Source organism: Doryrhamphus excisus, chromosome 10, assembly GCF_030265055.1.
Source record: "Doryrhamphus excisus isolate RoL2022-K1 chromosome 10, RoL_Dexc_1.0, whole genome shotgun sequence".
NCBI classification, from domain to species: Eukaryota; Metazoa; Chordata; class Actinopteri; order Syngnathiformes; family Syngnathidae; genus Doryrhamphus; species Doryrhamphus excisus.
The window spans coordinates 21,493,150-21,520,865 of NC_080475.1; the positions used below are offsets into that span (position 1 = coordinate 21,493,150).

At 48.8% G+C, this 27,716-nt stretch overlaps 4 protein-coding genes across 5 annotated transcripts; 1 reads left to right on the forward strand and 3 right to left on the reverse strand.

Annotated features, from left to right (window-relative positions):
- Positions 1–69: 69 nt before the first annotated feature.
- LOC131137200 (guanine nucleotide-binding protein G(i) subunit alpha-1-like) lies at positions 70–9,832 on the reverse strand. Its single transcript, XM_058084865.1, has 9 exons — positions 9,076–9,832; positions 7,758–7,800; positions 7,295–7,436; positions 7,063–7,220; positions 6,338–6,466; positions 5,126–5,255; positions 3,151–3,304; positions 2,376–2,583; positions 70–852 (listed from the first exon to the last, which is right to left on the reverse strand). The coding sequence occupies exons 1-8, from the start codon at positions 9,191–9,193 to the stop codon at positions 2,393–2,395; spliced, it is 1,065 nt and encodes a 354-aa protein (XP_057940848.1). The 5' UTR covers positions 9,194–9,832; the 3' UTR covers positions 70–852; positions 2,376–2,392.
- A 182-nt stretch (positions 9,833–10,014) lies between these two features.
- Positions 10,015–14,586, reverse strand: LOC131137058 (G-protein coupled receptor 61-like). 2 transcript variants are annotated; one of them, XR_009131841.1, is made up of 3 exons: positions 14,366–14,586; positions 10,948–12,943; positions 10,015–10,664 (listed from the first exon to the last, which is right to left on the reverse strand). XR_009131841.1 is itself a non-coding variant. In XM_058084578.1 (2 exons), the coding sequence occupies exon 2, from the start codon at positions 12,712–12,714 to the stop codon at positions 11,317–11,319; it is 1,398 nt and encodes a 465-aa protein (XP_057940561.1). In that variant the 5' UTR covers positions 12,715–12,943; positions 14,366–14,586; the 3' UTR covers positions 10,015–11,316. The 2 variants fall into 2 exon arrangements, 1 of the variants encoding a protein (XP_057940561.1); XM_058084578.1 differs by having other exon boundaries at positions 10,015–12,943.
- A 4,182-nt stretch (positions 14,587–18,768) lies between these two features.
- On the forward strand, positions 18,769–24,358 carry LOC131137002 (amphoterin-induced protein 1-like). Its single transcript, XM_058084441.1, has 2 exons — positions 18,769–18,959; positions 19,581–24,358. The coding sequence occupies exon 2, from the start codon at positions 19,667–19,669 to the stop codon at positions 21,191–21,193; it is 1,527 nt and encodes a 508-aa protein (XP_057940424.1). The 5' UTR covers positions 18,769–18,959; positions 19,581–19,666; the 3' UTR covers positions 21,194–24,358.
- Positions 23,324–26,587, reverse strand: LOC131137003 (synaptophysin-like protein 2). Its single transcript, XM_058084442.1, has 6 exons — positions 26,394–26,587; positions 26,208–26,285; positions 25,618–25,736; positions 25,322–25,526; positions 24,975–25,166; positions 23,324–24,902 (listed from the first exon to the last, which is right to left on the reverse strand). Exons 1-6 carry the CDS (start codon positions 26,409–26,411, stop codon positions 24,774–24,776), a joined length of 741 nt encoding a protein of 246 aa, XP_057940425.1. The 5' UTR covers positions 26,412–26,587; the 3' UTR covers positions 23,324–24,773.
- Positions 26,588–27,716: the final 1,129 nt, after the last annotated feature.

Here is a 27,716-nt window from a genome sequence, read left to right on the forward strand (position 1 = left end):
GACGCGGTGAGCGCGGTATGTATCCAGACGGTCATGGAAGCACCCCCCCCCCCCCCCCCCCCAATCCAGTTGCCTAATAAATGCTCTATTTTAGCTCATGGTCCATTATGCATCAGACCAAAGCGGTTGCTCATCTTTCCCAGCGTATCTCGCTTCCCTCCAGACAAGATAGTCTTGTTACACGACAGAAGCAACGCTCATGGTGGTCGGCCATCCCTACAATAGTCCTTCCCATTTGCACCACAACCTTCCCTGCTTTGTTTGGAACGGAATATAAACATGCAAATGCTACATGGGAAAGCTAGCTGAAGCCAGCAGGAAGTCAGGCAAGAGTAAAGTCCTCCTTCGTATGAAACTAAAATAAACTTCTCATGTGAAAACTCTGGTTAGCATTAGCATTAGCATTAGTCAAGAAATATCATCATGTCCCTTCTAGGAGTTCTTATGGTGCGATCCTGGTCAAAATATCAGCGTAGTCATATGAAAATGTGCTATATGAAGGTTCGATTGCCCCGCTGTGGAGTTGACTAGAATGCTATTCTAACCCTAGAACCTATGAAGGATCTTTAGCAAACCCAAATGGTAGTATGTCCACCATACTGTACAGGTTATGGCGTCCGTAAAATAGAAACAATTCATGAAGGCCCCTGATGAGATAGATGAGGACATGTCCGCTGACCGCAGATGCATGGGTGTCTTTACCTGCCTCAGGTGCAAAGATCTCACAGTCATGTTTTGCTAGTCAATCTCCAAAGCCGTTAGTCCCTTGGTAAGCCCACTCCCACTGGCCACTGGTCTGCAGACACCGCATACCAGATACCAGCCGAGACCACCAGGAAACCACTGGGACCCCTGCAAGCCAAGCATGGAAGAGCAATCAACCAGCAGAACATCCTGGATCCACATTTTGGAAATAAGACTGAAAACAAATGTGGATGAACGGCGGAGGCCACACAGCTAGGACACCCGAGTTCGATTCCACCCTCGGCCATCTCAGTGTGGAGTTTGCATGTTCTCCACGTGCACGCGTGGCTTTTCTCCACAACTGGATCCTGCTTGTTGACGATGACGTGTCCACCATCGACCCACGTTGTTATCTTTCCGTGTCTCCTTTGTTAACATTGCAATTAAAATATTTACGGCCCTGCTTGGCCGCCTGGGCTTTTTCCAGTCTGCTTCATCTCCAACCTTCTAACAGCCAAGTGTGACATCATTAGGTTCACGTCCTGGCGCCCCCCCGGCCCCCCCCGGTTGAGCTACTGCTTGACAGCCAAGCAAGGACAAAGCGACTGAGGAACGCTTTCTTTCCCAAATCCATCCCGTCCTGAACCGCCACACGTCTTTGGTTAGCATTCCTGCTGACCGCAGACTACCTCACCATACGACTGGAGATGTACACGCAGTACACGCTTCTTACTGTGTATTATTTAGTATGTATACTGTGTACAGTACACTGTGTATTGTTTGGTTTATTATTTAGTATGCATACTCTGTGCAGTACACTGTGTATGATTTAGTATGTATACTGTGTACGGTACACCGTGTACTGTGTATTGTTTGCTTTATTATTTAGTATGTATACTGTGTACGGTACACCGTGTACTGTGTATTGTTTGCTTTATTATTTAGTATGTATACTGTGTACGGTACACCGTGTACTGTGTATTGTTTGCTTTATTATTTAGTATGTATACTGTGTACGGTACACCGTGTACTGTGTATTGTTTGCTTTATTATTTAGTATGCATACTCTGTGCAGTACACTGTGTATTATTTAGTATGTATACTGTGTACAGTACACCGTGTACTGTGTATTGTTTGCTTTATTATTTAGTATGTATACTGTGTACAGTACACTGTGTATTGTTTGGTTTATTATTTAATGTAATACTCTGTGCAGTACACTGTGTATTATTTAGTATGTATACTGTGTGCAATACACTGTGTATTGTTTGGTTTATTATTTAATATGTATACTGTGTGTAGTACACTGTGTATTTGTTTTATTATTTAGTATGTATACTGCGTGCAGTACACCGTGTGCTGTGTATTGTTTGTTGTATTATTTAGTATGTATACTGTGTGCAGTACACCGTGTACTGTGTATTGTTTGTTGTATTATTTAGTATGTATACTGTGTGCAGTACACCGTGTACTGTGTATTGTTTGTTGTATTATTTAGTACGTATACTGTGTGCAGTACACCGTGTGCTGTGTATTGTTTGTTGTATTATTTCGTATGTATACTGCGTGCACTGGAACAGACAAAGCCTTAGTCATGTGGTTGTACTTGCAATGACAACGAAGTATTCTGTCATTGTTGGGCATCCCAGCAGTAATGATTGACATGAAGCAGCGAGGACGGATGAGCTGACCTTCAGGGCCGATGGCCTCAGTAGAGTCCGATATCCGTCAGGTTGATTTTGATGATGACATCGGTGACGACGTCAAACACAAATTCCACGTTCTGGGTGTCTGTGGCACACGTGAAGTGGGTGTAGATCTCCTTGCTGGCCTTCTGCTTGTTCAGGTCTTCAAAGCGGCCCTGGATGTACTGAGCTGCCTCCTCGTACAGGTTCTCACCTTTGACACAAACCACCCAAAAAGTCGTATTTGGTGAAAAAAGTCAGCGACAAAGCGGTGCTAAACAACCGGGCGGCGTGGCCATCATCTAACAACGGAACAAATAACGGAGCGTGAAGTTCAGCTATGTTGCACTGCAGCTCATCAAGCGTGGAATATCATATATAAATACAATATCAATATGAATATGAATATGGAAGGTCAACCAGAGCAGCTCCCCAGCAGGAACACTGGCCAACGGCGGCCACATGGAGAAGCCTTCACAGTGACGGACATTTCTTTTAACGAGCCTGGCTGTGCAAGGACACTGCAAGCAGTACACTCGTACAAATACACGTTGAACTGCATATTCATATTACTCTGCCAGCTGGGGCGTAGAGCCAGGTGTCAGTCATCTCCACAATATTTGTTGGAGATCCAAGAGAGGCAAACGTAGTACCACCCCAGACGGAGGAAGTACACCCAATTGGAACTTGGCCTCCTCCTATCTTGGACAAGTACCACGTCTCGGGTCTCCCGTCTCTAGGATGAAAGCCGGAGAACCCGCCGCTGCGGTTTTTATCTTACCGCCGTACTCTGGGTAGCAGATTTGAAGTGGACTCTTGGCGATCTTCTCCTCAAACAGGTCCTTCTTGTTGAGGAAGAGGATGATGGAGGTGCTTGTGAACCACTTGTTGTTGCAGATGGAGTCAAACAGCTTCATGCTCTCATGCATACGGTTCTGGGGGGGGGGACTACAAGTCAACTGTTTCTTAAATATCACCATGTTGTACATAGACTGACTATACTATGTTGTACATAGACTATACCATGTTGCACATAGACTATACCATGTAGTACATAGACTATACCATGTTGTACATAGACTATACCATGTTGTACATAGACTATACTATGTTGTACATAGACTATAGCATAGTCTATGTACAACATAGTATAGTATAGTATAACTATACCTATACCTAGCCATAGTCACTATACTATGTAGTACATAGACTATACTATGTAGTACATAGACTATACTATGTAGTACATAGACTATACTATGTAGTACATAGACTATACTACGTATGTAGTACATAGACTATACTATGTAGTACATAGACTATACTATGTAGTACATAGACTATACTATGTAGTACATAGACTATACTATGTTGTACATAGACTATACTATGTAGTACATAGACTATACTATGTAGTACATAGACTATACTATGTAGTACATAGACTATACTATGTAGTACATAGACTATACTATGTAGTACATAGACTATACTACGTATGTAGTACATAGACTATACTACGTATGTAGTACATAGACTATACTATGTAGTACATAGACTATACTATGTAGTACATAGACTATACTATGTAGTACATAGACTATACTATGTAGTACATAGACTATACTACGTAGTACATAGACTATACTACGTATGTAGTACATAGACTATACTATGTAGTACATAGACTATACTATGTAGTACATAGACTATACTATGTAGTACATAGACTATACTATGTTGTACATAGACTATACTACGTATGTAGTACATAGACTATACTACGTCTGTAGTACATAGACTATACTACGTATGTAGTACATAGACTATACTACGTATGTAGTACATAGACTATACTATGTAGTACATAGACTATACTACGTATGTAGTACATAGACTATACTACGTATGTAGTACATAGACTATACTACGTATGTAGTACATAGACTATACTATGTAGTACATAGACTATACTACGTATGTAGTACATAGACTATACTATGTAGTACATAGACCAGGGGTCAGCAACCCGCGGCTCCAGAGCCGCATGTGGCTCTCCAGCCTCTTTGTTGCGGCTCCCTTTGCAATGCTTGAATATTTTTTAGCACCCGTGTGGTGAAAATGCACGTCTTTGTTATGAGTTTACAAAAATCCAACTTTGTGTGAGACCATGAATGCATCCTGACTGAGTTCTGACTGGTGACTGAATGAGCAGACAGGATGCTATCCAGTTCTCTCTGACAGGTTAACATGAAGGGAAATGAGTAATACTTTGAGTTATTTGAGTTATTAATTATTATTAATGAGTTATTTGACGATTCTAAAAAATAAATTAGAGCTCATTTAAAAACAAAAGTTTATCTCCAGTACTAGCAAGAGTACTCCAACTCGTCTTTTTTTTCCCCTCCAATGTTGTTTTAAACATACAACGTTTTGCGGCTCCAGGCTATTTTTCTTTAGTGGGCAAGTGGGTGAAATGGCTCTTTTCATAGTAAAGGTTGCCGACCCCTGACATAGACTATACTATGTAGTACATAGACTATACTACGTATGTAGTACATAGACTATACTATGTAGTACATAGACTATACTACGTATGTAGTACATAGACTATACTACGTATGTAGTACATAGACTATACTACGTATGTAGTACATAGACTATACTATGTAGTACACAGACATAGAAACGCATGGAAGTTGTTTTCATCTTTGGAGATATTGTGACAGGCCAACAAGGAAGAAAAGGGAACCAACCATCTCCTCGTCCTCGGCCAAGACCAGATCGTAGTCATTGAGCGCCACACAGAAAATGATGGCCGTTACTTCCTCGAAGCAATGAATCCACTTCTTCCTCTCCGAGCGTTGACCCCCGACATCAAACATTCTGAACACACAGAAATCAAGACTGCAAAGTTAGACGCCAAACACGCAATACACACCCTTGTAATACCACGCTTGGCGTACACACGTCATCAGTATATGTATACAATACAGTTAGTATTCTTGGGCTACAATTTGGAAATGAAGGGAAATCCAAGGACCGGGTACACACGCTATACAGTACACTATACAGTTCTTGTTCAGTATCCTGGACACTGATTGGCTCCCCCTCATCCAGCCGCATGTAGTACTGTACACAGTACACAACGGAACAGTACACGGAACAGTACACAACCAACCCAAAGTATCTTTGCTCTTCTAAGCTGCCTTTCCTCCAGTCTTCTTGATGTCTGATTTCTACCAGACAGGACGGGACCGCACGTTTGGGGGTGGAGGTCATGATGGGGGTGATTTCACCTCTATGGGCTCCAACGGTGCCCCTTTAGAGGCTTTTAAACGAGTACAAAAACATTCATCATCTGATGGACCATCCACCCAATGATAACCCTTATAGGAGATGGACCATCCACCCAATGATAACCCTTATAGGAGATGGACCATCCACCCAATGATAACCCTTATAGGAGATGGACCATCCACCCAATGATAACCCTTATAGGAGATGGACCATCCACCCAATGATAACCCTTATAGGAGATGGACCATCCACCCAATGATAACCCTTATAGGAGGTGGACCATCCACCCAATGATAACCCTTATAGGAGATGGACCATCCACCCAATGATAACCCTTATAGGAGATGGACCATCCACCCAATGATAACCCTTATAGGAGATGGACCATCCACCCAATGATAACCCTTATAGGAGATGGACCATCCACCCAATGATAACCCTTATAGGAGATGGACCATCCACCCAATGATAACCCTTATAGGAGGTGGACCATCCACCCAATGATAACCCTTATAGGAGATGGACCATCCACCCAATGATAACCCTTATAGGAGGTGGACCATCCACCCAATGTAAAAGCAGATCTGCAATCTGCCGTAGAGCAACTTCCTGCTGTTACTTCCTCGTGTTATTTTCCCACTGTGGTCCAGTGTGCAGCTTTTACTAACTTGAAGTGGAGATCTTTGAAGGTGAAGTGCGTTTCCACGATTCCCGTGGTTTTGACACGCGTCCGCAGGACATCCTGCTGGGTCGGGATGTAGTCGGGCTGACAGAGTCTGTCAAAGTCGTTGAGATAGCTGCAGCACAGGACATACGGTTAAAAATGCAAACAAGTCATGGCGGGATGCTTTGTGTAAAATACACACACTGGTTCCAAACATCACCACGATGATTGGACAAGCTGAAGACTCCCGTGACGCTTTGTGTTACAACGCGGCGTCGCGACTTCAACTTATCTAAGCTGACGCTACAAGGAATGCTCTGCTCTGCATCCCCACAATACATCAGTAAGTATATCTAAATGGCTCCAGGTGCTGCTGCTCCTGTTCTAGCTCAGGAATGCCATGAATCCAGCAACAAGCTCACACAGCAACCTTTCAAAGACAAGACCCATCTTGCCTCCTTGGGCTAAGATCTACGCCTCTGGTGAGGGGCGACGGGGTGAAAGACAACCTTCCAGCTATAGAGCAGCCAACCAGACCAGCACTGAAGAACTGGAAGTGGCTCCTTGTGCAACAGAGAAGGTTGACATTAGCCAATAGCACAGCCAGATGCATTTATGTAACACCCGGGTTGCGGTTTGATCCCGGCCTGCACAGTAGGACACGCCCACGGCGGAAGAAGGGGGAGTGGAGCTCAGCTGAAGTGGATCAGAATCAGAGTGACTTCTCACTACGCAGCAGAGTCGTTGAGCTGATACTCTCGTGAGCGATGGAAGCAGGCTTGAACGCCACCGTCGCCCCACAGCCGCCGGATGACGCCGCTGAGCTCTGCCGACATTGAACCCTCCTCCGCTGAAGCGGCCAGCACAAAGAGTTGGCGGGCATCGTCCTGGAGAGGAACATTTTGTGTCAATCAGCGGTCTTGGCGTGGATGTTTGAAGTATCTCCGTATTGTCATCTCACCGCCCGCCGCTCGTCCCCAAACTCTATCTTTAGGCGTCCCATGGCCCGGATGATGGCCGTGATGGACTGGATGGTGTTGCTGTAGACCACCACCTTGTACTGACTGCATTCCTCCTCCGAGTAGCCATCTTCGTGAATGATTCTAGCACATGAAACAAGCTTTCAGAGGTCACATGTAGGTCAATATCCAAAACCCAAAACCGCAACCAATGGCTGCGCTCATGTGGGACACGCTAGCGATCTGCAGCATTTCCGACAATGCTGTCAATAGAGCTGGGATTTGAGCTCCAGTGAGCATGCGGCACGTCTAATGTGGGAAACAGGGGAGTCCATTCAGGTCTTGCCAGGCTAGGACCGGCCTTTCTTTCACATCTTGTACAAAATGGGGGCCACATAGATGAACCCTAGGGACCGCTGACCCCAGGGCTCAGAACCAACATGGCAGCAACTGTTCCACGCTTACTTCATCTGCTTGACTAGCGTGCTTTTCCCAGATTCTCCAGCACCTGCACAGGAGGGACGGGAAACAGGAGAAGTCATAAAACGTCTCTGAAACATCTTGACATCTTCATGCAATGTACACAATGTTTGCATCGCACTTTCATCGAAGCGCTGAAATGACAGCAAAAGCTGGGAAGGTACAAATGGCCCATTTTAAGCAGCACTTTAGATTTTGGGCCTAAAAAGAAAAAAGCGTCTTGTCTACCAATTTTCACGACAGGAAAAAACATGTAAAAAATAACCTAAGCCAATTCCTATGAAGATAAACTTCACGGCTTCTTCTTCCAATGACAAACTCACGTCTTCATTTGGATTATTCTTATATGCCTTGGACTAAGATTAAAACTAGTTACTGTCCTTCTCGTTCCAAGCTCAGACTCACAGGGAAACATGCAAAGATCTGCTGATGTCAGCCCAGTCCAAGGGCCACACGGCAAACGCCTTGGAGCGTACGGGGTCACGACATGGTCGCGTTGCTCGCGTGTTGATGGCGTTTCCTTAAATGCAAGCACTGTTGCCTACTTATCAGTAGTAAATAGTACAGTATTTAGTAGTTCTTAGTAGTAATAGTATTAGTACAGTAAATAGCTATAAATAGTCCATCTTTCCATCAAAAATAAAGTCTAAAGACGATAATACAACATAAGGGTAAATCACTCAGGCAAACAAAACTTTCCTTCTTCATGACCCCACGTGGAAGCCAAACTTTGACGGTTTGCACAACGATTTAGACATCATGTGTGGCAATAGTGGCCAAGAATCACTTCCCATGACAGGGCTTTACAGAATTTCATCAACATTCAGTCACAGGATGCATCTGGTTATTATCGTTATTATTGATCATTATTATATTACTATGTTATTATGGCACTGGAGGGATGACGGGAATGACGGGGATAGCGGGAATAGCAGGGATGACGGGAATAGCAGGGATGAAACGTTGATAGATTTTCAATGTCTACACATCACTAGGCAAGGTGGAACTTTGGGGGTTGACATCTTGATTTACTGTCATTGTTCATCATTACTGTCATCAGGGTCGTGTGGCTGCTGGCATGGTTGGGTAAACGTAGAAGGGTCAGGGTCAAGGTTGGGGTCAAGGGTCAGGATTAAGGTTAAAGCCAGAGTCAGGGTCAAGGGTCAGGGGTCAGGGGTCAGGGTGAGCCACTGTCAGTGTTTATATTAGCAATAACTGGAATTTAAAGCATGGTTTCTAAATCTCGTCGATTTCTGACGACGGGAACAGGTGGTGCGTTCAATGACAGGTGACCGATTCTTACCGAGCAAAAGCAGCTTGACTTCCCTCAAGGACTTCTCCAGATCTTCTCGAAGGTTTTTATCGATCATCTTGCTCCTCTCCACCGCGGCTTTGTCCTCGGCGCTGATGGTGCATCCCATGGTGGCTCTCCAACTACTTTGGCTCAAAGGTGGTTGGCGTTCCTCTTAGCGGCTCAGAAGTCGAGGAGACGAGCTGGAGCTGCGAGGAGCCCAGAAGGCGTCGGCGGTCACGTCGGTCCTCCTGAAAGCTTCAGATGTTCCGCTCCACAAGTGTCCCGAAAAGAGGCACGGCGTGACTTGGCGGGAGTTTTCAATCGTTGGCTTGATCGGGATTTAGAACGAACTATGCCGACGGGCGGGGTCAAAGGTCAAAGGTTAACGTCAACCCCTAAACGGCTAACACAGGACATTTCTAAAGTATCCTGCCAGTTGATCCGGACGCTTCTCGGTGAGACGGCAGGTCTGAATGCAGAAGGGGGCATGGTGACCCCCCCCACCCCCTCGGCATGATGGGAAATGGAGTCGAATCGACCAAAGTAACGACACCTCCTTTTCTCAACACTTTATGCGGCATGAGCGCCCCCGCGTGGTTGTTTAGCACAATGCTAAGAATTACACATGGAAATGCATTTGGTGGCCGAGTGGGTAGCATGCAGGCCACGCAGTCAGGACATGGAAGACATGGAAGACCTGGCTTGGATCTCCTCTTGGCATCTCCGTGTGGAGTTTGCATGTTCTCCCTGCACGTGCGTGCCCCCCCCCCATTCTAAAAACATGCTAGGTTAATTGGCCACAATTTGTCACAATTAGGTATGAATGTGAGTGTGAATGGTTGTTTGTCTATATGTGCCCTGGGATTGGCAGCTGGGATAGGCTCCAGCCCTCCACCCCAGTGAGGACCCCCCCCCACACACACACATTTGAAGTCAATGAAAGCCCCACATTTTAATAAAAGTCATAAAATAATAAGTCTTACAGACACGGATACACGCATACACGGATACACGCATACACGCATACACGCATACACGCATACACGCATACACGGATACACGGATACACGCATACACGCATACACGCATACACGGATACACGGATACACGCATACACGCATACACGGATACACGGATACACGCATAAACGGATACACGCATACACGGATACACGGATACACGGATACACTATATAGCAGACTAATGGCAGACATAGCAACGTCTCATCAATCCACATCCATTTCAGACATCAAACAAAGTTTTGGCAAATCAGAACTTGAAAATAAAGGCCACCAGAAAGAACAGCAGTGATGCAACAAGTCGGCCATGAAGGGATATGTGCCGTGGTCTTTGGCAACGTCTGTCCAAAGCGTTTGTGTTCCAGCTGAGATGCCAGACTTCCATTTTCCAAGCCAAACGAGGCCAAAGGCAAACGAGCGTGTGTAGCCACAACATGGCTGCTTGTGTGGATCACAAACACAGGAGCACTCGCTCCGCTCCCGTGTTTACCTGTCAACATGCAACACGCTTTGGTCACACGGTCAAAGATGGCTGCTGGCCAAGCCTCCATGGATGACAAAGGGACCTTTTCTTCGTTTCTGGAGAGCCAAAACACATTTCAGAAACGGACGCTTGGTGTAGCTCCACCTTAGTGTACCTCCACCATAGTGTACCTCCACCTTAGTGTACCTCCACCATAGTGTACCTCCACCATAGTGTACCTCCACCTTAGTGTAGCTCCACCTTAGTGTACCTCCACCTTAGTGTACCTCCACCTTAGTGTACCTCCACCATAGTGTACCTCCACCTTAGTGTACCTCCACCATCGTGTACCTCCACCTTAGTGTAGCTCCACCATAGTGTACCTCCACCATAGTGTACCTCCAACTAGACTTGGTCTACGATGACGAATCCGAGGTCTGGACAGACTTTGTTGCAAGTCCCGGTGGAGGAGCATCTAATTGTCTTAAGATGCTTTAAAAAGATTGCACGGTGGAGGTGTTTATTATGCAAACCAGATCAAAAGGGAATCGAACCTTTCGCTCAGTGTCTATCTGCTGACGGATGAACGCCGCATGACAGCGGTTAGGGTTAGGGTTACTTGCTGTGTTCATCGGTGATCTAGAAGATGGCGCATATCCAAAACAGAAGACATCAGCAGGTTTCAGTTGGAAGACCAAATAACGGCGTGGTCATGGAAAGGAGATTCCAAAGAAAGGAATGGATCATCTGCTCATACGGAGGAGGCAGCTAGAGTTCTTTCCACACCATGACCTGATTGTTCAGTTTTTGCCGCTGGACGAACTCTGAGGGTTCTTCAAGAATCTGGCCGGGGACGTGGCCATCGGCCGGCGTGCTTTGCAGAGCAGATGGTTCCTGAAGGCCTCCATGTTCCGCCTCATCTGGCGTCACAGCGCTGTGAGAGTTGCGCGGCTCCAGATTGCACGCCGTGCCCTGAAGGAACTGCAAGAAGTTCTCCTCGATGGAAGCCTCACGGCTGGGCAGCTGTTCCCCCCGACCGGACCGGGCCCGTTTGAAAAGGCAGGCCAGGTGGCGCCCCAGTTCTTCTCGAATCTGCCGATTGAGACATCCGTAGAAGAACGGGTTGGAGGTGAAGCAGAAGTAGCCGATCCACGTGACCACACCTTCCAACCGGGCCAGCCAGGCGGGGGAGGCGGACACCACGGCTGAGTAGAGATGGAAAGAAAAGTACGGCAGCCAGCAGAACAAGAACTGGCCCCCCACCGCCACCAAAACCACGGCGGCCTTCCCGCCACCAAAGGTCCTTTGAGCTGTGCTGCGGGAGCCCGTCCCGCCGAAGCTCGCAGCCGTGGTGGAGTGGCTGCCGGTGGACTCGGATCGTGGTCTCAGGGTGTCCAACCAAGTGGGGAGCGGGCCCTGATGGGTGGCCGCCACTCGGGCCACCTTGAACATATTGCAGTAGACCACCAGAAGAATCAGCACGGGACACAGGAAATAGATGACGGTGAAGAACACCGTGAAGAGCAAGTGTGCCGTCCGGCCTCCCGCCCAGCGGAGGGAGCAGGATGTCTGAGCTGAGGGGAGCGCCGAAGGGGAGCTCGCCTCCTGGTTCCCTTGGAGCAGCCACCCCAGGAGAGGCACCGACGACATGACGACGGCTTTGATCCAGACCCCGACCAGCACCGCCGCCACCACCCCCAAAGTCATCTTCACCTCGTGGCGCATGGGGTGCACGATGTAGTAGTAGCGCTCCACGTTGATGGCGCAAATGGTGAGGATGGCCGCGCTCACCAGGCAGACACTCAAGCAGAGGTAGGTCTGGCACAGGGCCTCGTGAGCCAGGAACTGGTCGGACAGCACGCCCAGCGGCATCAGCACCAGCGCCGCCAGCAGGTCCACCAGGCACAGGTGGAACACCAAGGCAAACTTGCGCAGCTGCATCATTTTGGTGATGACGATCATCACGGCGAGGTTCCCCACCACGGCCAGGGTGTCCATCGCCAGCATGGCGCACAGCGCCACAAGCTGGCTCGCGCTCGCTCCGCTTCGGACGCTGGCGACGGGCTGGCTCACGTTGGAGGCGTTTGGATGCAGAGAGACGGGAAACCAAGGCAGCCCGGAGAGCGACGTGTTCCAGGAGGGACTTGGCGTGACAGGGTGCTCCATGAGAGGATGGGCTGTGGAGGAGACGGTCCGCTAGGTGTCACGGGCCCATCTCCCATCCTCCCCTGGTGGAGGGCGTCACTGGGGGGTTCGCTGGGGGGTTCGCTGGGGCGTTTGCTGGGGGGTTCAGGAGGTGGAGTCCATCATGGAGCTCAAAGGGGATCACAGAAGACCGAAGTCCATTATCGATGAAGCAGCTTAGATGCTCCACTTTGGAGTTAACCAGGCAAAGCTGAGAAATAGAAATATTGTTATTCACAAAGAGGTATTCAAATTTGGATGATTTATTATTAATTATTATTTAGATTATGATTGCATATCAATGTGTATTCATTCATTCATTTTCTACCGCCGGGGTGCTGGAGCCTATCCCAGCTGTCTTGGGGCGAGAGGCGGAGCCCCAACTGCATCGGTTGGCGTGCGTTCTAGAACTGATTTGAAGATCTGACTGCTGGTTCTTGAGGCGTAGAAGGGGCTGGCCCCACAATACATCTCAGACCATCCAAATGTAGACTCCAGCATGCTCATGGAGGTCTGAAGGTCAGGCCCGCCTGGTGGTGGCCAAGACAAGACTTAAGACCAGGGGAGACCGGACCTTTTCTGTATGGACCCCCCACCCCCCAATTGAAAGCTTTTAACTGGGCACATGTGGTGTGGTCCTCTATGACTTTTAATCTTTTTTTTTTTAGTTTTAATTGGTTTTATTTCTTTTAGTTTTATTTTTGTATTTATTTTTACCCAATTCTTGTATTTATTGCTTGAATTGTTTTATGTATTGTTTATTTTTAAATATATTTCTGTTTTAAGTGTGTGTCTTAATTTGATCCTTGCCAGGCTCAACCCAACACGATGTGTCGTGATCTTTGTGTTTACGGTCACAACCCCACCAGCGCACCGTGAAACTGGTCCGGCGAGCCCCAGTACGGGTACATTTCCAGATGCCGTGCACCTGCATTGGGCAACTTTTCCATTGAGCCGTACCAGCGAGGCGCCTGCTCGTTCCCTGCCCACATCCACACGGACGGCGTCACAATACCCCGACAGCCTGGGCATGGCGGCCGTTTAGCGTACGGGTCAAAGGGTCACCGTCACCTTCAACCTAATTCAACGACCTGGCATGCAGCGAATGTAGAGCAGGTCTCTGGGGGTCCTTGGCCGTATCGTATTGATCCTTTTCTTTGGTTTGATTTGTGAGTTGCAAACCAACACCAACGACCAAAAGCAAGGCAGCATGTCGCTGAGGAGACGATGGCGTGCTTCGCTTCACTAAATCTGAGGAAGCACATCAAATCATGCAGAAACATGGAAATATGATACTGGCATAGTATCAGGATTGAATGGTGATAGATGATAACCAACGATTATTGGTGGTACATGACAATGGAGGGACAATAAATAAATACAAAGATAATAATAATAAATACGAATAAGAAGCAAACCCGTTGTTCTGCTACACTTTGACTCCTGACTCGTCTGTCAAAGTATTCTCCGAGTTTGGAGATCCAGAGGACCTGACACGGGATCTCATTTGAGTACAGTACTGTACAGATTAGTATTTAGTAATAATAGTATTTAGTGAAGTATTTGACCTTTTCGCCAAAGGGCTCCCATTCACTTCACTCACCAACACGCCTTCGTCATGTGTGTCACATACCTTAGTCTGCAGAGAGCTGCTCGCCGCTCACCAGATTCACCATCTTTCCGCGTCTCAACAGCCGACACAAGGATACACACAAACACACACACACAGCCGACACAAGGATACACACACACACACACAGCCGACACAAGGATACACACACACACACACAGCCGACACAAGGATACACAGCAGTCAGAAGAAGAAGAAGAATGGGATGCTCCTGTGTCTCCTCCTCACCTGGCCCTTCCCACCCAAACCCTCCCCCTCTCTTTGGCCGGCCCCCCTCCCCATTCCTCCAAACACACACAGACACACACCCCTCGCTCTTGCAGCCCCCCTCCAAAGCAGGTCATCCATCCAGGTGGGGGAGGCAGAGCTGGAACAGAGGGGAGAGACGGAAGAGTAGAGCAGGAGGCTCTCACACACACACACACACACACACACACACACACACACACACACAAACACACACACACAAACACACACACACACACACACACAAACACACACACACACAAACACACACACACACACACACACCCACGCACGTAGTGGCTTCAACATGAGCCCAGGGCAACTGCAGAGCAGACAGGCAGGGTGGGGGGGCAGGAAGCCCTGTTGTCAGCTGCAGGGTCCTAGTGCCTCCTCACCCCCACTCTTCTTTTCTCCCCCCCCCACTCGTGTGAACGCGGGTCACCTGTCTTCTCTTTGGCCAGCGTTTGGGAGGACCAACCACCCTCGGCCCAGAGATAGGAGTCACGTCCCATTAGCCGTCTCGCTGTATGCTCGGCACGCCATGACCTTCCTCCATGCAGCCAATCCAGCACGAGCTGTCTGATTGGGCGGGATTAGGGATGGACATCCAGGGAAGGACTGGCTCATGGAGGGATGGCGACCAGATGAACGTTTACAAAATAGACCATATTATATATTATAATACCTCATATATGCCTCTTGACTTTCAAAGAGGTCACCATATTTGCCACTGGGGGGGGGGCTCGCATCTGTGGTCGGGAAGGACCCTTCGGAGTCCCCTGCTGCTGTACATCTTCTGAGGATGGGCCTGAAAGCTTCACAGCCGCTGAACATGTCATGTGAATTTCACTGACCGCCGTTTCCTTGCCTGGGGGGGGGGGTCGCACATGCAAGAAGCAAAAGTCACAATGGTCAAATCTGCTAAATCTCAAGTGTGGTCCAAGAACGAGGATTTATATCTGCACCATTTGTGTCAACTGTAAACAGCGAGATTGCCAGAGCATTGCAGGCTGGAGCAGCCAAGCTTATCTTGGACACGCCCGTGTGTTGCGTCATCACAGCAGCCGACCTCTGGGATGAAGATCAACCTGCCACCTTCCCCTCCGCTGCTGGACTCGGTGCACCTGCCGCTGACGGCCTCATGGGGGGGCACCCGGTGCAAAGCTACACCTGAATGTGAGCTCCATCTTCCACCACCAAAGCCGCTGACTCATACGTTCCCTTCAAAATATCGCCATGGGCAACAGCAGCCGTTACATAACCGCTGCAAAGCAAAGTCAAGATGAACATATGGCTCCATCCGTCTGCTGCTAGCTTTAGGAATACTACTGGAATACACCCTTGTAGTATACTGCTGTATCACCCAACACAATCAAGCACTTTCCACCGGGGACCACGCAAAGAACCGTGTTGATGAAATGGGAGGATGTCTAGTGGACTATGGACTATGGACTAGAGACTATGGACTATAGATTGTGGACTGTAAGGGCTTTTGGAGCAATGGCCATGCTGCTGAAGCCATGGACTGGACTGTAAGAAGAAAGCTTGGCATCTAAATGCAGGCTCACCAACCATGAAGGAGATTTCCATACACATGAATTCAAACAACAACAAATGTTTCATAATCCCATCCGGCAAAAATGATCATCTGTCACGGATACTGCTTCGTAACGAGTATCCCGCTCATCCCTACTCAATGGGTTCATAATCCATGGTACCGTTACATAGCCCAGAGAAAAATCAAATATCTTTCTTCTGGCTTTTACGATGAAAAATAAAGTGCATTCTTTTCCTTTGGTCTCCGCCTCGTTCCACTCCACTCCAAAAGTCCACACACAATTGCCTGTCTCCCGGGAGCACCATCATTGCCGTTTGAATGGAGAGCTGCTAGTGAGGGCCTCTTCCTGCAGCGCTTGATGGGCTATTACGGTCACGGAGGCAGCGGGAGGACTGGAAGGCGAGCCGGAAAGGCCAAGTACTCGGAAAACAGGAGCGTGGCGGCGGGTCAGCATTCCCACTCACTCAGTCTCAAATGATGTGCGCTTCACAAAGACAAACAGAACAAACTGAATTTTGTGCCGTTTCATCCAGGCCCGGGTCCAGGCTGCACATTTAGGGGGGGGGGGGCATTACGCACCCATGTCATGCCAGCACTTGTTGTTTCTCTACCCTGGGACCTGGGGGGGGGCGCTGTGGGCAGGTTGATGGGGGAGCTGTCTTGTGCTTTTTCTGGTGGCGTTATCACCTCTAAAGTTTGGATTTGGGGGAGGGGGGGGGGCATTGCCCTTGCCCCAGTGCAGAGAGAGATCTCATTTGTCAGCTTTGACCAGAGGTGGGGTCTCCAGCCCACAGCCGGATTGGAAGATGAGGGAGTCGACCTTCTCTGAGACTTTGATTTGGCCGACACGGCTCTTCTCCAGAAAAGACTTCATGAGAGCAGCTTTTAGGGCCTTTGGAAACGTTCCAGTGTCCAGTTGGGCGCTAACATGACAACCCTGCGTGTGCGTTACTGCCACCTCCACCACAGTCAGGTATGTGGTTTAGATGACAGACTCCAACAGTAAATAGTCCGTGCTAGGCTGTAGCACAGCAATGGATCTGTACCGTATGTACCAATAGCACCTCGTAAAAGCGGTCGGCCTTGGACAAATGTTGACTTTGTCACCACAGCAGCCGGCTGGACGACAGGCGTCACGGTGCTCTCAATACGACGTAGCATAAGCTGATTCAGGCGCGTCAATAGGAGCTTCTGTAGCGTCTCGGATTCGGTCTCCATTTCACGTTACGTCATCTGTGAAATGTGATCATGGAGACAGCCCTTCCAGTGTTAATGAGCTCAGGTCACTTCAGGCGGCTACGTCTACTTCACGGCTCAAAAGCAGTTCGGGTTCGATGCCCGCTGAGAAAGAAAGCTGCCACGTATTCCAGTGTGACGCCTTGGGATTGGACTGGCTGCAGAAAGAGAGCCCTGCCTTGAAACCACTTGGGAAGGGCGCCGGCGGCGAGGCGAGAAGGCAAGGCCACTTCAGATTTACCAAAGAGCCAAAACAGCCCATGAAAGGCCACAGGCGGTTGCCTGGCAACAGTATCGCCACCACAGCAGGAAGTGGCGGCAAACCGAGCATTAATCACTCTCGGATCCATCTCGCACACGACGCCGCTACGAAGCTTTGCTGTGCCAAAGGTCTCTCCTAAATGCCCTTCATTTCTCTTCCACACTTATTATAATATATTATATATTATTATGTATTATTATGTATTATTTATTATTATTATGTATTATTATTTATTATTTAGTCACACAAGCCAGCAATTTATTGTCAAAACAAAAAGGCTTGGTGAATGTTTTCCCTCCATCCTAATAATCTCTCCCAATAATCCGTCCCAATAATCCATCCCAATCTATTGGGATAGATTGCCAACAATCCATCCCAATAATCCATCCCTGTGCCCGAGTTTTACTTTGCCTCGGAATTCCCATCTTTTCCAAGTCTATCAAAACATGGGTGGAAAGTCTTCCTACTGAGCCAAGTGGGATTAATCATGGATGTAATCTGTAATCTGTAACGGAACTGATGGAATATTGTTCAGTAGAGTAAATGCTTTTGTACGGCATCTAACATCTAATGTGGTCGTGATTACCAGTGATTGGGAAACTGGTAATCCCCCCCCCCCCCCCCATGTGTTGTTATTTCTACGTCATATGTATATTTGACACGATCGGTATTCAGCCCAAATTGCTCAATTTGTGGCTCCGCCCATGTCCGGTGGGCGTGGCTAGCACGGGGTATTTTTTCATCTGAGCCCGGGTGAAGGCGTGACGTCACAAAGGCAGGGACAGCAACGGCAATGTTTACTCGGGCTGTTCAAGCGTTGGATGACTCACCATCATTTGGAAGGACTGCGTCGTTCCTGGCCGTCCCACTTTGGAATCGAAGACGCCTGTCCGGCTTCCGCTACGTCGTCTAGACTGCGCATCCTCAGTGCGGCCACTGACGGCGCTAAATGTGCACTTCCTTTGGCGCAAACACTGCAGCGGCGGGAGGGAAGCTTCGTCGGCGGGGCTGAAGACACCGCGGGAGGCTGGGAGATGGTAGCATCCGTCCAAAGTGCTTTGAAAGCGGCCGATGACGAGACGTCGTCGCCTTATGGAGACCCTTTTGTGTAGTTTGGCATCGGGGTTATTCTGGCGCCGATATTTCCTCTTGGCGTCCTTCCCTGTGTCCTCCTCGTCATCTCCATCACCATCATCATCATCATCACCATCATCGGACAGAGAGAGGAGAGCAACATCTGCATGCTGCAGCATCGTCAGCAGTCGGGGTCTGCATAGGCTCCATCTCGGCTGAAGGTGGGTGTCTGGGTCCAATTCCCATCCTTGGCTCATGTTTTATCACCAATGCTGCCATTAGCAAATACTACACTACTAGCAAATACCCTAGTAATAGCAAATACTAGGTACACGTTGGAACTATCAATATATTATTAGAATCAATTCCCTGCCCGGGGACTGTAAGGCTAGAGAATGGAAGGGATGTCCGTCTTGTCATTGGAGATGGAAATCGGACATAGACGGGCTGCGATGCTGCATGCTGCCAACGAAGGACAGGAGGACATCATGGGGGGCGGGGGGGGGGGGGGGCAATGTTGACGCTTGCATTTTGTGTCAAAGTCAAAGGAGAACTGCTTCATCGCTTCACATTCAAACTTTTACTTGCATAACAACAAAGGGAACCCCCCCCCCCCCCGCCTGTTTACTAAACACAAGCCTCTTCTGGCTAGTCGTATCCTGGCTCACCGCAGATCATAACCCTCGTCTCCTTGCATTGATGCACAGGCTAACGTGCTAACGTGCTAACGGGCATCAGCTGTACGACAACACACATTGACATTACGGACAAAAGTGTTGTTTTCTCTCGCTATGACCGGCAGTCCCCGAGTTCCGTTAGTAAACGCGGTCTCTCCCTTTCAGCCCCCACCAAGCGATGCCCAGGACTGTTCCACCTTCTGGGATTGAGGCCGCAGCACAGCTCCCTGGGATATAGACCTTCTGCCAGCATGTTGCAGGCCTCCAGCAGAGCCGGCGGCAGGCGGACCAGAACATCACCTCCTTGGAGGGAGTGTTGGCAATGGGCCCTGTGTTTGGGCCTCCTCTGGCCCCCGGGGGCCGTGGGGTCAGCGCTCAACTGCCACAAGACTTGTATCTGCGCCTCCAACATAATGAGCTGCTCCAAGATGAATCTGACCAGCATCCCGACGGGGCTGCCACTCTACATGGCCGTTCTGGATCTCAGCTACAATGACATCACAAGCCTGAGGTCAGAGTGGACTCCTGTGAAGCTCCCCAAACTCCGCAACTTGCTGCTCAGTCACAACGGCCTCCTCTTCCTGTCTTCAGAGGCCTTCAACTATGTGAAGAACCTGCGCTACCTGGACCTGTCCTCCAACGGCCTGCAACAGCTGGATGAGTTTGTCTTCGAGCCTTTGGTCAACCTGGAGGTTCTCCTGTTGTACAACAACAACATTCACCAGATCGACCGCTCGGCTTTCATCACCATGGTCAATCTCCATAAGCTCTACTTGAGCCAGAACCAAATCTCCCGATTCCCCGTGGAGCTTGTCAAGGAAAAGTCCCGTCTGGAGAAACTCAGCTTGCTGGACGTGTCCTCCAACAAGATTAAAATGTTGCCCATTGATGAGCTTCAGGTCCTGCCGGCCTGGATTAAAAACGGCCTGTACTTCCACAACAACCCCCTGCTGTGTCACTGCGACCTCTACACCCTGCTGGCACACTGGAACATCCGCAAGCTCAACTCAGCCCTGGACTTCAAGGAGGACTTCATGTGCGTCATGCCAGGCCCGCAGAAAACCCGAGTGGGGGTTTTTGATCTGAGCGGCGACACCATGAACTGCAGCACGTTCAAGGAGGCCGAGCAGGAGGCCTTTCTGGAGCAGTCGCTGCTTCTGGGCTGCGACACCAAACACAGGAACATGTTCAAAACCTGGACACTTCCTGGTAATGTGGCAGTGGTGCCAGGAGGCAACCAGACTGCCCGGGTCTTGCCGGACGGCAGTCTTCAAGTTAGTCCGGTCAGATCTGACGACTCCGGAACCTACACCTGCTTTGCCACCAGCGACACCTTCAATGAGACCATCTATGTGGTGCTGAAGGTCCACAACTTCACCATGCACGGCGGTGGAGATACCCTGAACACGGCATACACCACCTTGGTGGGCTGCCTGGCCAGCGTGGTTCTGGTGGTCATGTATCTCTACCTGACGCCGTGTCGCTGCTTCTGCTGCCCCAATAAGGGTAAAAGTAGGGGGGAGGACAGCATCCACTCCTCCATGTTGAGCGTGACGCCAACTCACGGGGAGCCGCCGTTCAAGGCCGAGCTGGACAGGCACGTGGCTTTCATGGACTCCAAGGAGGCCCAGCGCCAGAACGGCAAGCTGAACCCGAATGGGAACGAGGACGATGACGACCTGGACGTGGAGGCCAGTTCGCTTATGAAGGGAAAGAGGAAGAAGTCTGGAGCAGAGTCCATCAGCTCGGTCTTCTCAGACACTCCGATGATGGTCTGAGTGGGGCGGTGACCTCTACTAGCAGCCTTGCATCAAGGAACATGGCTAAAGCTAAAGCCAGCTTAGATGAGACACTTTATGGGAGTCAAGGTCTTGTTGGCGACCATCAGCAGGACTTTTCCAGCATCGTAACGTGTAGCACTTCATGGAATGATGTACTGTGAAGGACGGGCCATGTCGGAAGAAGGGAAACTCACCATGTGACAGCGCTAATGTGGGCGGGAAACTAGCACTAGCACTAGTAAACTAGCACCCAGCATCATAACAAAGACCAGAAGACATTGCTTCTAGCCTATAGTAGCGGAGGGGAGGGGTCAGATCGGCATCATCCACCTTCAGTTATCTGTGGGGGGCGCAGGATGCTGCATTATAGGAGATCTAGATGGCGCTAGCCGACGTCTTAAGAGAGTAAAATGTAGCACAACTTGATAACAACGGTATACGTATATAGAGGTATATTTTCCATGACTGTGTACTCCTACTGTATTTATCCATCTCCTACATCCATTTTCTTAGGGTCAAGGGTGAGCTGGAGCCTATTACAGCTGACTTCAGGCGAGACGCAGGGACCCGGACCAGCCAATGGCAGGGAGCATAGACTACTGAGTTTTAGGGTTTCAAAAAAGAAGAAATGGGAGTGAGAAAAAAATGCTGACTAATGCTGAGTAACCACCAACTGAAATAGACTGTTCACCGGCTTATCAAAAGCCCCCCCGTGCCCAAAATAGACATCAAATGTTCCCAAAATGAGTAGCTGTGGCATTTCCACATGGCCATTTTGACGCCCCTGCACAACCTGCAGCTCCCTTGTTTCAAACGCCACCAATCATGACGGCACCCCCCCCCCCCACTGTGTTGTGTGGAAACATCTCGGGTGGGTTCTCTCTGTCATGCTAGTAACGTGGGAAGCCACCAGGACCAGCGAGCCTTCATGGCCTCTCATGACAGATCAACACTTTTACCTTTCAATGTCCCGTCTTTGTGCTCCTCCATCCATTCCCTCCGATCCGGGTCCTGGTCGCGGGGGCAGCAGTCTCAGTCTGGAAGCCCAGACCTCCTGGTCCCCGGACACCTCCTCCAGCTCCACAAGCCGTCCATGCTGGATAAGACTCCTTCTTCGGCTCGTCTTTGGTGCTGTCGTGCAAATTCCAATCAGGCAACTTAGAAGACATTTTTGTTCTTAAACCCCCCCCCCCCTTGCAGATGCCAAGCGATGCTATCGGACTGCAGTCGGCCTGCTGTGAGACGGCCTTGCTTGTGCAGCTCAGCAATCCAGCTGTGCTCAAAGGGAGCATTTTGCCTTTGCATCTAGAGATGGTGGCAGTGGGAAAAATGACATTGAATCCACATTTTGGACAAGATGTTGTCTTTTGGAGGCGTTTGATCAACAGTCTATTTCAGTTCATGGTCATGCAATACATTGCTGACTCCAAAATGTTTGTGTCTCATTTGGATGCTCTACTTAGAGCCTCCATAAGATGGAACACAGCAGCGTGTAAATTCTTTTGGTGGTTTTCGCCACTTTCAATTTTGATCAGCATTCACGCTCACATTGACGCCTACAGCCGACTTAGCGTCTCCCTCACATCCACGCACTAAACATGCTAACCCCGCACAGAGGTACCCAGATGGAGATCGGAACCTCTGATCTCCAGGCCTAGGTCAGCGTGCAGCCCCTCTGCATGTTCCTGGCGTTAAAAGTAGTAGAAGCAAGTCATTCCGATGACACATGCACGTTGGTCCAAGCGTGTTTCCAGGAACGAATGGAGAGTAACGGGCCATCATGCATGTTGGATGTTGTTTAGCGGTTATGAAGGGGTGGGGTACAGGTACACCACCATGGACGGACACCACAGAAGGACATGAATAAGGAGGAATGAAAGCTGTCAAAGGGAGCTGGATGGATGAGATGGGTTGCATCTTCCCACTGTCCTTCATCATGAGTCCCAACACTAAAGTCATTGTCGGAGGCTCACTTCAGCTCCTGGCGTGCGTTTAGCCCTCAAAAGTCATCCAGGGAAATGAATACGGAGTACGTAAATGCCCACGGCATTAATTAATATGTTTGCTCATTAAATGAATCCAGCGATTAGAGAAGAATTGTAGTCCTTTAAAAGGTGCTTTGGTCTCTTAACAGGAACGTTGTCAGCACCCCCCCCCCCACATTGGGATATAGAACATCGGGTCTGGAATAACACAAGACACTTGTTTAGCACTAATTAGCACTAATAGTGTGGGCCACTTTGAAGGGTGCAGACCTCTTTCCAACATCCCTGCATATGGACATATAAAGTATATACTGTATCTGTTGAGTATTCTAGTTGTACAGTTGCGTATGTTCTATCAGTGTACTGCACATGTGTTGTTGTGTAATCCGACTGTGTTGCTCATTTGGCCTGCTTCTGTGCTATTGTTGTTTTAACATGTAAGTCTTGACATACAGACGGATTTTTAGATGCTTGGGTTTGTGACGCCGTTTCCATCGATCTCTCCATTTCCTGTACTGCATGTCTTCATCAGGTCACAGGGTCATGCTGCGGCCTATCCAAGCCGACTTCAGGCAGGAGGCGGGCTTTACCTTTGATGAACAAGCCAACATGCTAACAGGCAGTGATTATGTAGCCACAAGTGATTTTAGCCAGCATCTGACCTGAAGAGGAGGTCCTGTGACCTGCTTGGGTCGGGCCATGTCTGATGTCTGCTGGAGAATAGAATCCCTTCAGGATCACGTCCATCTCCATTAGACAGTACTGTTATGACTCCCACGCATGACAGGAAGAGCCGACATCGAGGATCAAAGCTGCGTCTGTGAACGCTTGGCGGCCACAACCCAGCGATGAGGAAAACGCTCACGCATGGCGACGAGGATGTGGGATGGATCTTTGAAAGAGAAAAGCGAAACGAAACGACTGCATCCGTGAAGGGCAATCTGGTCCTCTAACCAGACACCAGCCGTCTGGGAACATTCCTGAGGTGATGGATGGAAGCCTTTAGATTGACAGGTCAAATGTAGAATGGCTTTGCATGGAATGCTAGGTGGGCGTGGCCTCTGCCATTTGCGGTATCACTTGATTAAAGACTGATATTGACACACTGTGCTGCCTCCATGTCCATCTTTTACTGCCTGAGTCTGCGTTCCCTCACATACTGTACTAAGTGGTGATACTTGACTTTGTCTTTTCATGTACTACATATACTACAAACTCTGTTTTCCTTTTTCATTCTCACGAGGACGTCAATGAAATGTCAACTTCTTCATGTCACATAAAACAACTTCTTCTTGAGCATTTCATGACAGATAAGAACCACTTAGGCAACGTCCTACGTTCAAGTGCAGCATCCTTGTTACGTACACAGAAAGACCCCGACATGACCAAGTGAATTCTTTGTTCTACTGGGGGTTAAATCCTGTATTGGATTCTAGGATTTCCAGGAAAAGGGTGAAATATCTGACTGCTACATCTTTGACTTTTGGTGCAGGTCTGAGACCACACCTCACAGTCCGTCCAGAAGGAGCCCGTGTTCTCTGTTCCTGCATCTTCATTATCCCAGACTTTGAGGGCACGAGGAGGCTGGCTCGTTACGACGGTCTGGCTCCCGCCTCTGCATCGGCCTCTGCAGGCGGCTGGGGTGACTTGTGGAAAGGAGTCTCCTTGTAAATGAACCAGCAGTTGCCGGCCCACAAGATGAAGTTAAGAAAGCCAAAAATCTGGGAAAAGAGGAATCAAAAACGTTCTGGTCATGCAAAGCACAGCGGAGGCAGCGAGGGAAGAGAACCTACCACGGAGGCGTTTAGTCGACCCATGTGAGGCGTCGCACCAGCGGTGCACTTGGTGGTGCCGTCCTTGCACACGGTGAGGAACGTCAGAATGGTTGAAGGACTGGTGGCCCACTTCACGTCAGACAAACCTTTAGCCCACGCCGAGGAAGACGCCAGCCACAGGAAGGCAAAAGCGGCGGTAATGAGCAGGTCCTGGAGAGAAACAGGAAGTATTAGTAGCATGACAAAGGCCGTGTTAGATGCACTCTGTGGCCCCCACACAAGAAGGTATTTGACACTTGGGTTAGGGTCGGGGTCCGACACGGCCCGTACATTCCTGCCTTTTGCGGCCAAGGAGAAGAGCATACCAGCACGGGCCCACGGCTGCTTCCCCTGTACGTCTGCTGGAAGCCCAGGTAGATGACCAGGGAGGCGGTAGTGGAGAGAAATGCCAGCACTCCAATGCAGACATAAAACTGTGCGGATGACGAGTGGTCTCCGGTCAGGTAGTAAACGGTGGGGGTGGTCTGATTGACAACACAGGTTGGGACATGATAAGGATGCTCCATCAGCCTGGGTCAACACATGAAGGAACACCGGTGATCATCCTCAAGCTCTTTCAAGAACAATGCAAGCCTTGAAGGACGTGGCGTTGCGTGCGCACCTGAATGGGTAGTTAAAGTCTGCTTGTATTTCCTGGTTCTGGCCCCCAGGACACTGGACATTAACATGGGTTGTGCCGCTGTAGCCTCCAGTTGTGGCAAAGGCAAATATGGCGAAGACCTGCAACAACAACACACACTGGAGATGGGAGCTGCACTTCCTCTTCCCTTTAATGTCGTCAACGTAGTCCTACTCCTGACAGGAGGAACTCCCCAGTCGGACTAAGGATGGGTCGTCCCGCTTTGGGCCCCAACTTTGGGGTGCATCCCAGCGCTACCATGTGGTGCATTTGTGAGAAAACAGACAAACAAGAGCCCAGGCCACAAGGGCTGAGCAGTAGAAGAGCTCCCGGACATCCTGGTGTTTCACTTAGCTGTTACTTTTTTACCTTTACTTTGCATTTCTAGCATCAAAACTGGTGTGATTATTGATCAACTATCGTTGCAAGCCGACACTTTAGCATGCTAGTCGGGAGCACAAAATACTTGGTGTCAACATTTATGACAACCAATTTCGAGGTTTGTGGCTAGCAAGGATGCGTCATGAGATGCTAACGGTCCATATGAGGACCATGTTCGAGTCCAAACTCACCCATTCTAGCAGACGGATGAATGCCAGCGGTTCTTTCAGAGGACCCAGGTCCAGAGTGAATCCAGAAGTCAGCACTTTCTGTGGTGAAGCGAGGAGAAATATTCGGTATTATGAGGAATTTGGGGAGGAATATTCAGCACTAGCGTGTTTGTGTAAAAGTGCGATCGACGTGTGTGCTGTTGTTACCTGGACAACAGATTCCATAGTTTCTCCTCGTTTCTCCTCTCCACAAAAACCTCCTTGCTGGTTTATGTTACTTTACTTTGGATCGTCACCGAGCTCGTCCAAACTTTTCTTCAACTTCAGAAAGGGCGGTGTGGATGACACGTGACGTGGGGCCAGGACGCCGGCAGGGGGCGTCAGTGAGACGCATTGGCGAGGAGGAAGTAGACACCGGATGTCAGTGTTTATTTACGTAGCCTTAAAAAGGGCTGAACAGGCAGGAAATAATGGGCCAAATTGTCAACCAAATACTTGCTTCAAATGCCAATAAGAAAGTGTTGTGTTCATTTATTTCAAACACTACGCTCCCATGCCTGTAGGGGGCGATCACACATATACATATACTATACAGATGAGAAGTTTGAAACAATTTACAGTTTTAGCTGTTCATACTGCTACCAAACAGCATGATTTTAGTTTTTCTTAGGTTCAAGAACAATCTGTTATTATGAAAGCATGGTTTTAATAAGCACTGCAGCTTTTCTTTCCAAGCAGGTTCTCCAGCAGGTGATTGACTTGACCAGCTCCTTCCTCAAACCAAAGGAGGGTCCATCATTCAAATCACCTGCTTTAGTGACCTGGGAAGAAAACCTGGAGTGTCTCGGCCCTCCATGGCAGGAGTTTGACACCCCTGCTAATATGACCATTTCTTCTCTGATTTTTCCAATGGTTTCTTCTGTGCTTCCTCCGGAACAAAAAAGGCAGTGGTATCATCTGCAAATAATACCAGATTTCTCCTAGCTTTACGTGTTGCTTCCTGTCAGCTAGGTAGCTTTTCACCCAGTTCAGAAGTAATCCTCTGATTGCGTACCTTTCTAATGTAGTTATTAGGATGTCGGGATTGAGTGTATCCAAGAATAGAATCAGTTCCATGAATACTGCGTCTGATCTACAGCATTAGTGATTTCCCCCCTAATTACAATCAGTGGCATGGAGGTTGAAATGTTGACTTTCTGCTGGTAATTCCTTCCTATGAATTCTAGTGATTCCTTCCTTTGTCCAAGCCGTTCAACTTTTCAGACTTCTTTGCAGTGTTGACAAACAAATGTCTGGTGACAGTCCCTTCCGCTGTCATTTTATTGCTATACTATAAACTATAACTATACTATTCTATTTAGGTTTGGGTCAAAGCAAGTCTCTTTTGAGCTTGGCAAACAAAGTGGGATCCAAGCAGCCCCATCCTCCATGTTTGCCCTGTGCAGCCAAACAAGAAAGTTTGGCTTCTTTGTTGAAAGGCGCAGCCTGCACGGTAACGTATCTCGGAGGAATAAGAGTGGCTTTGTTTGC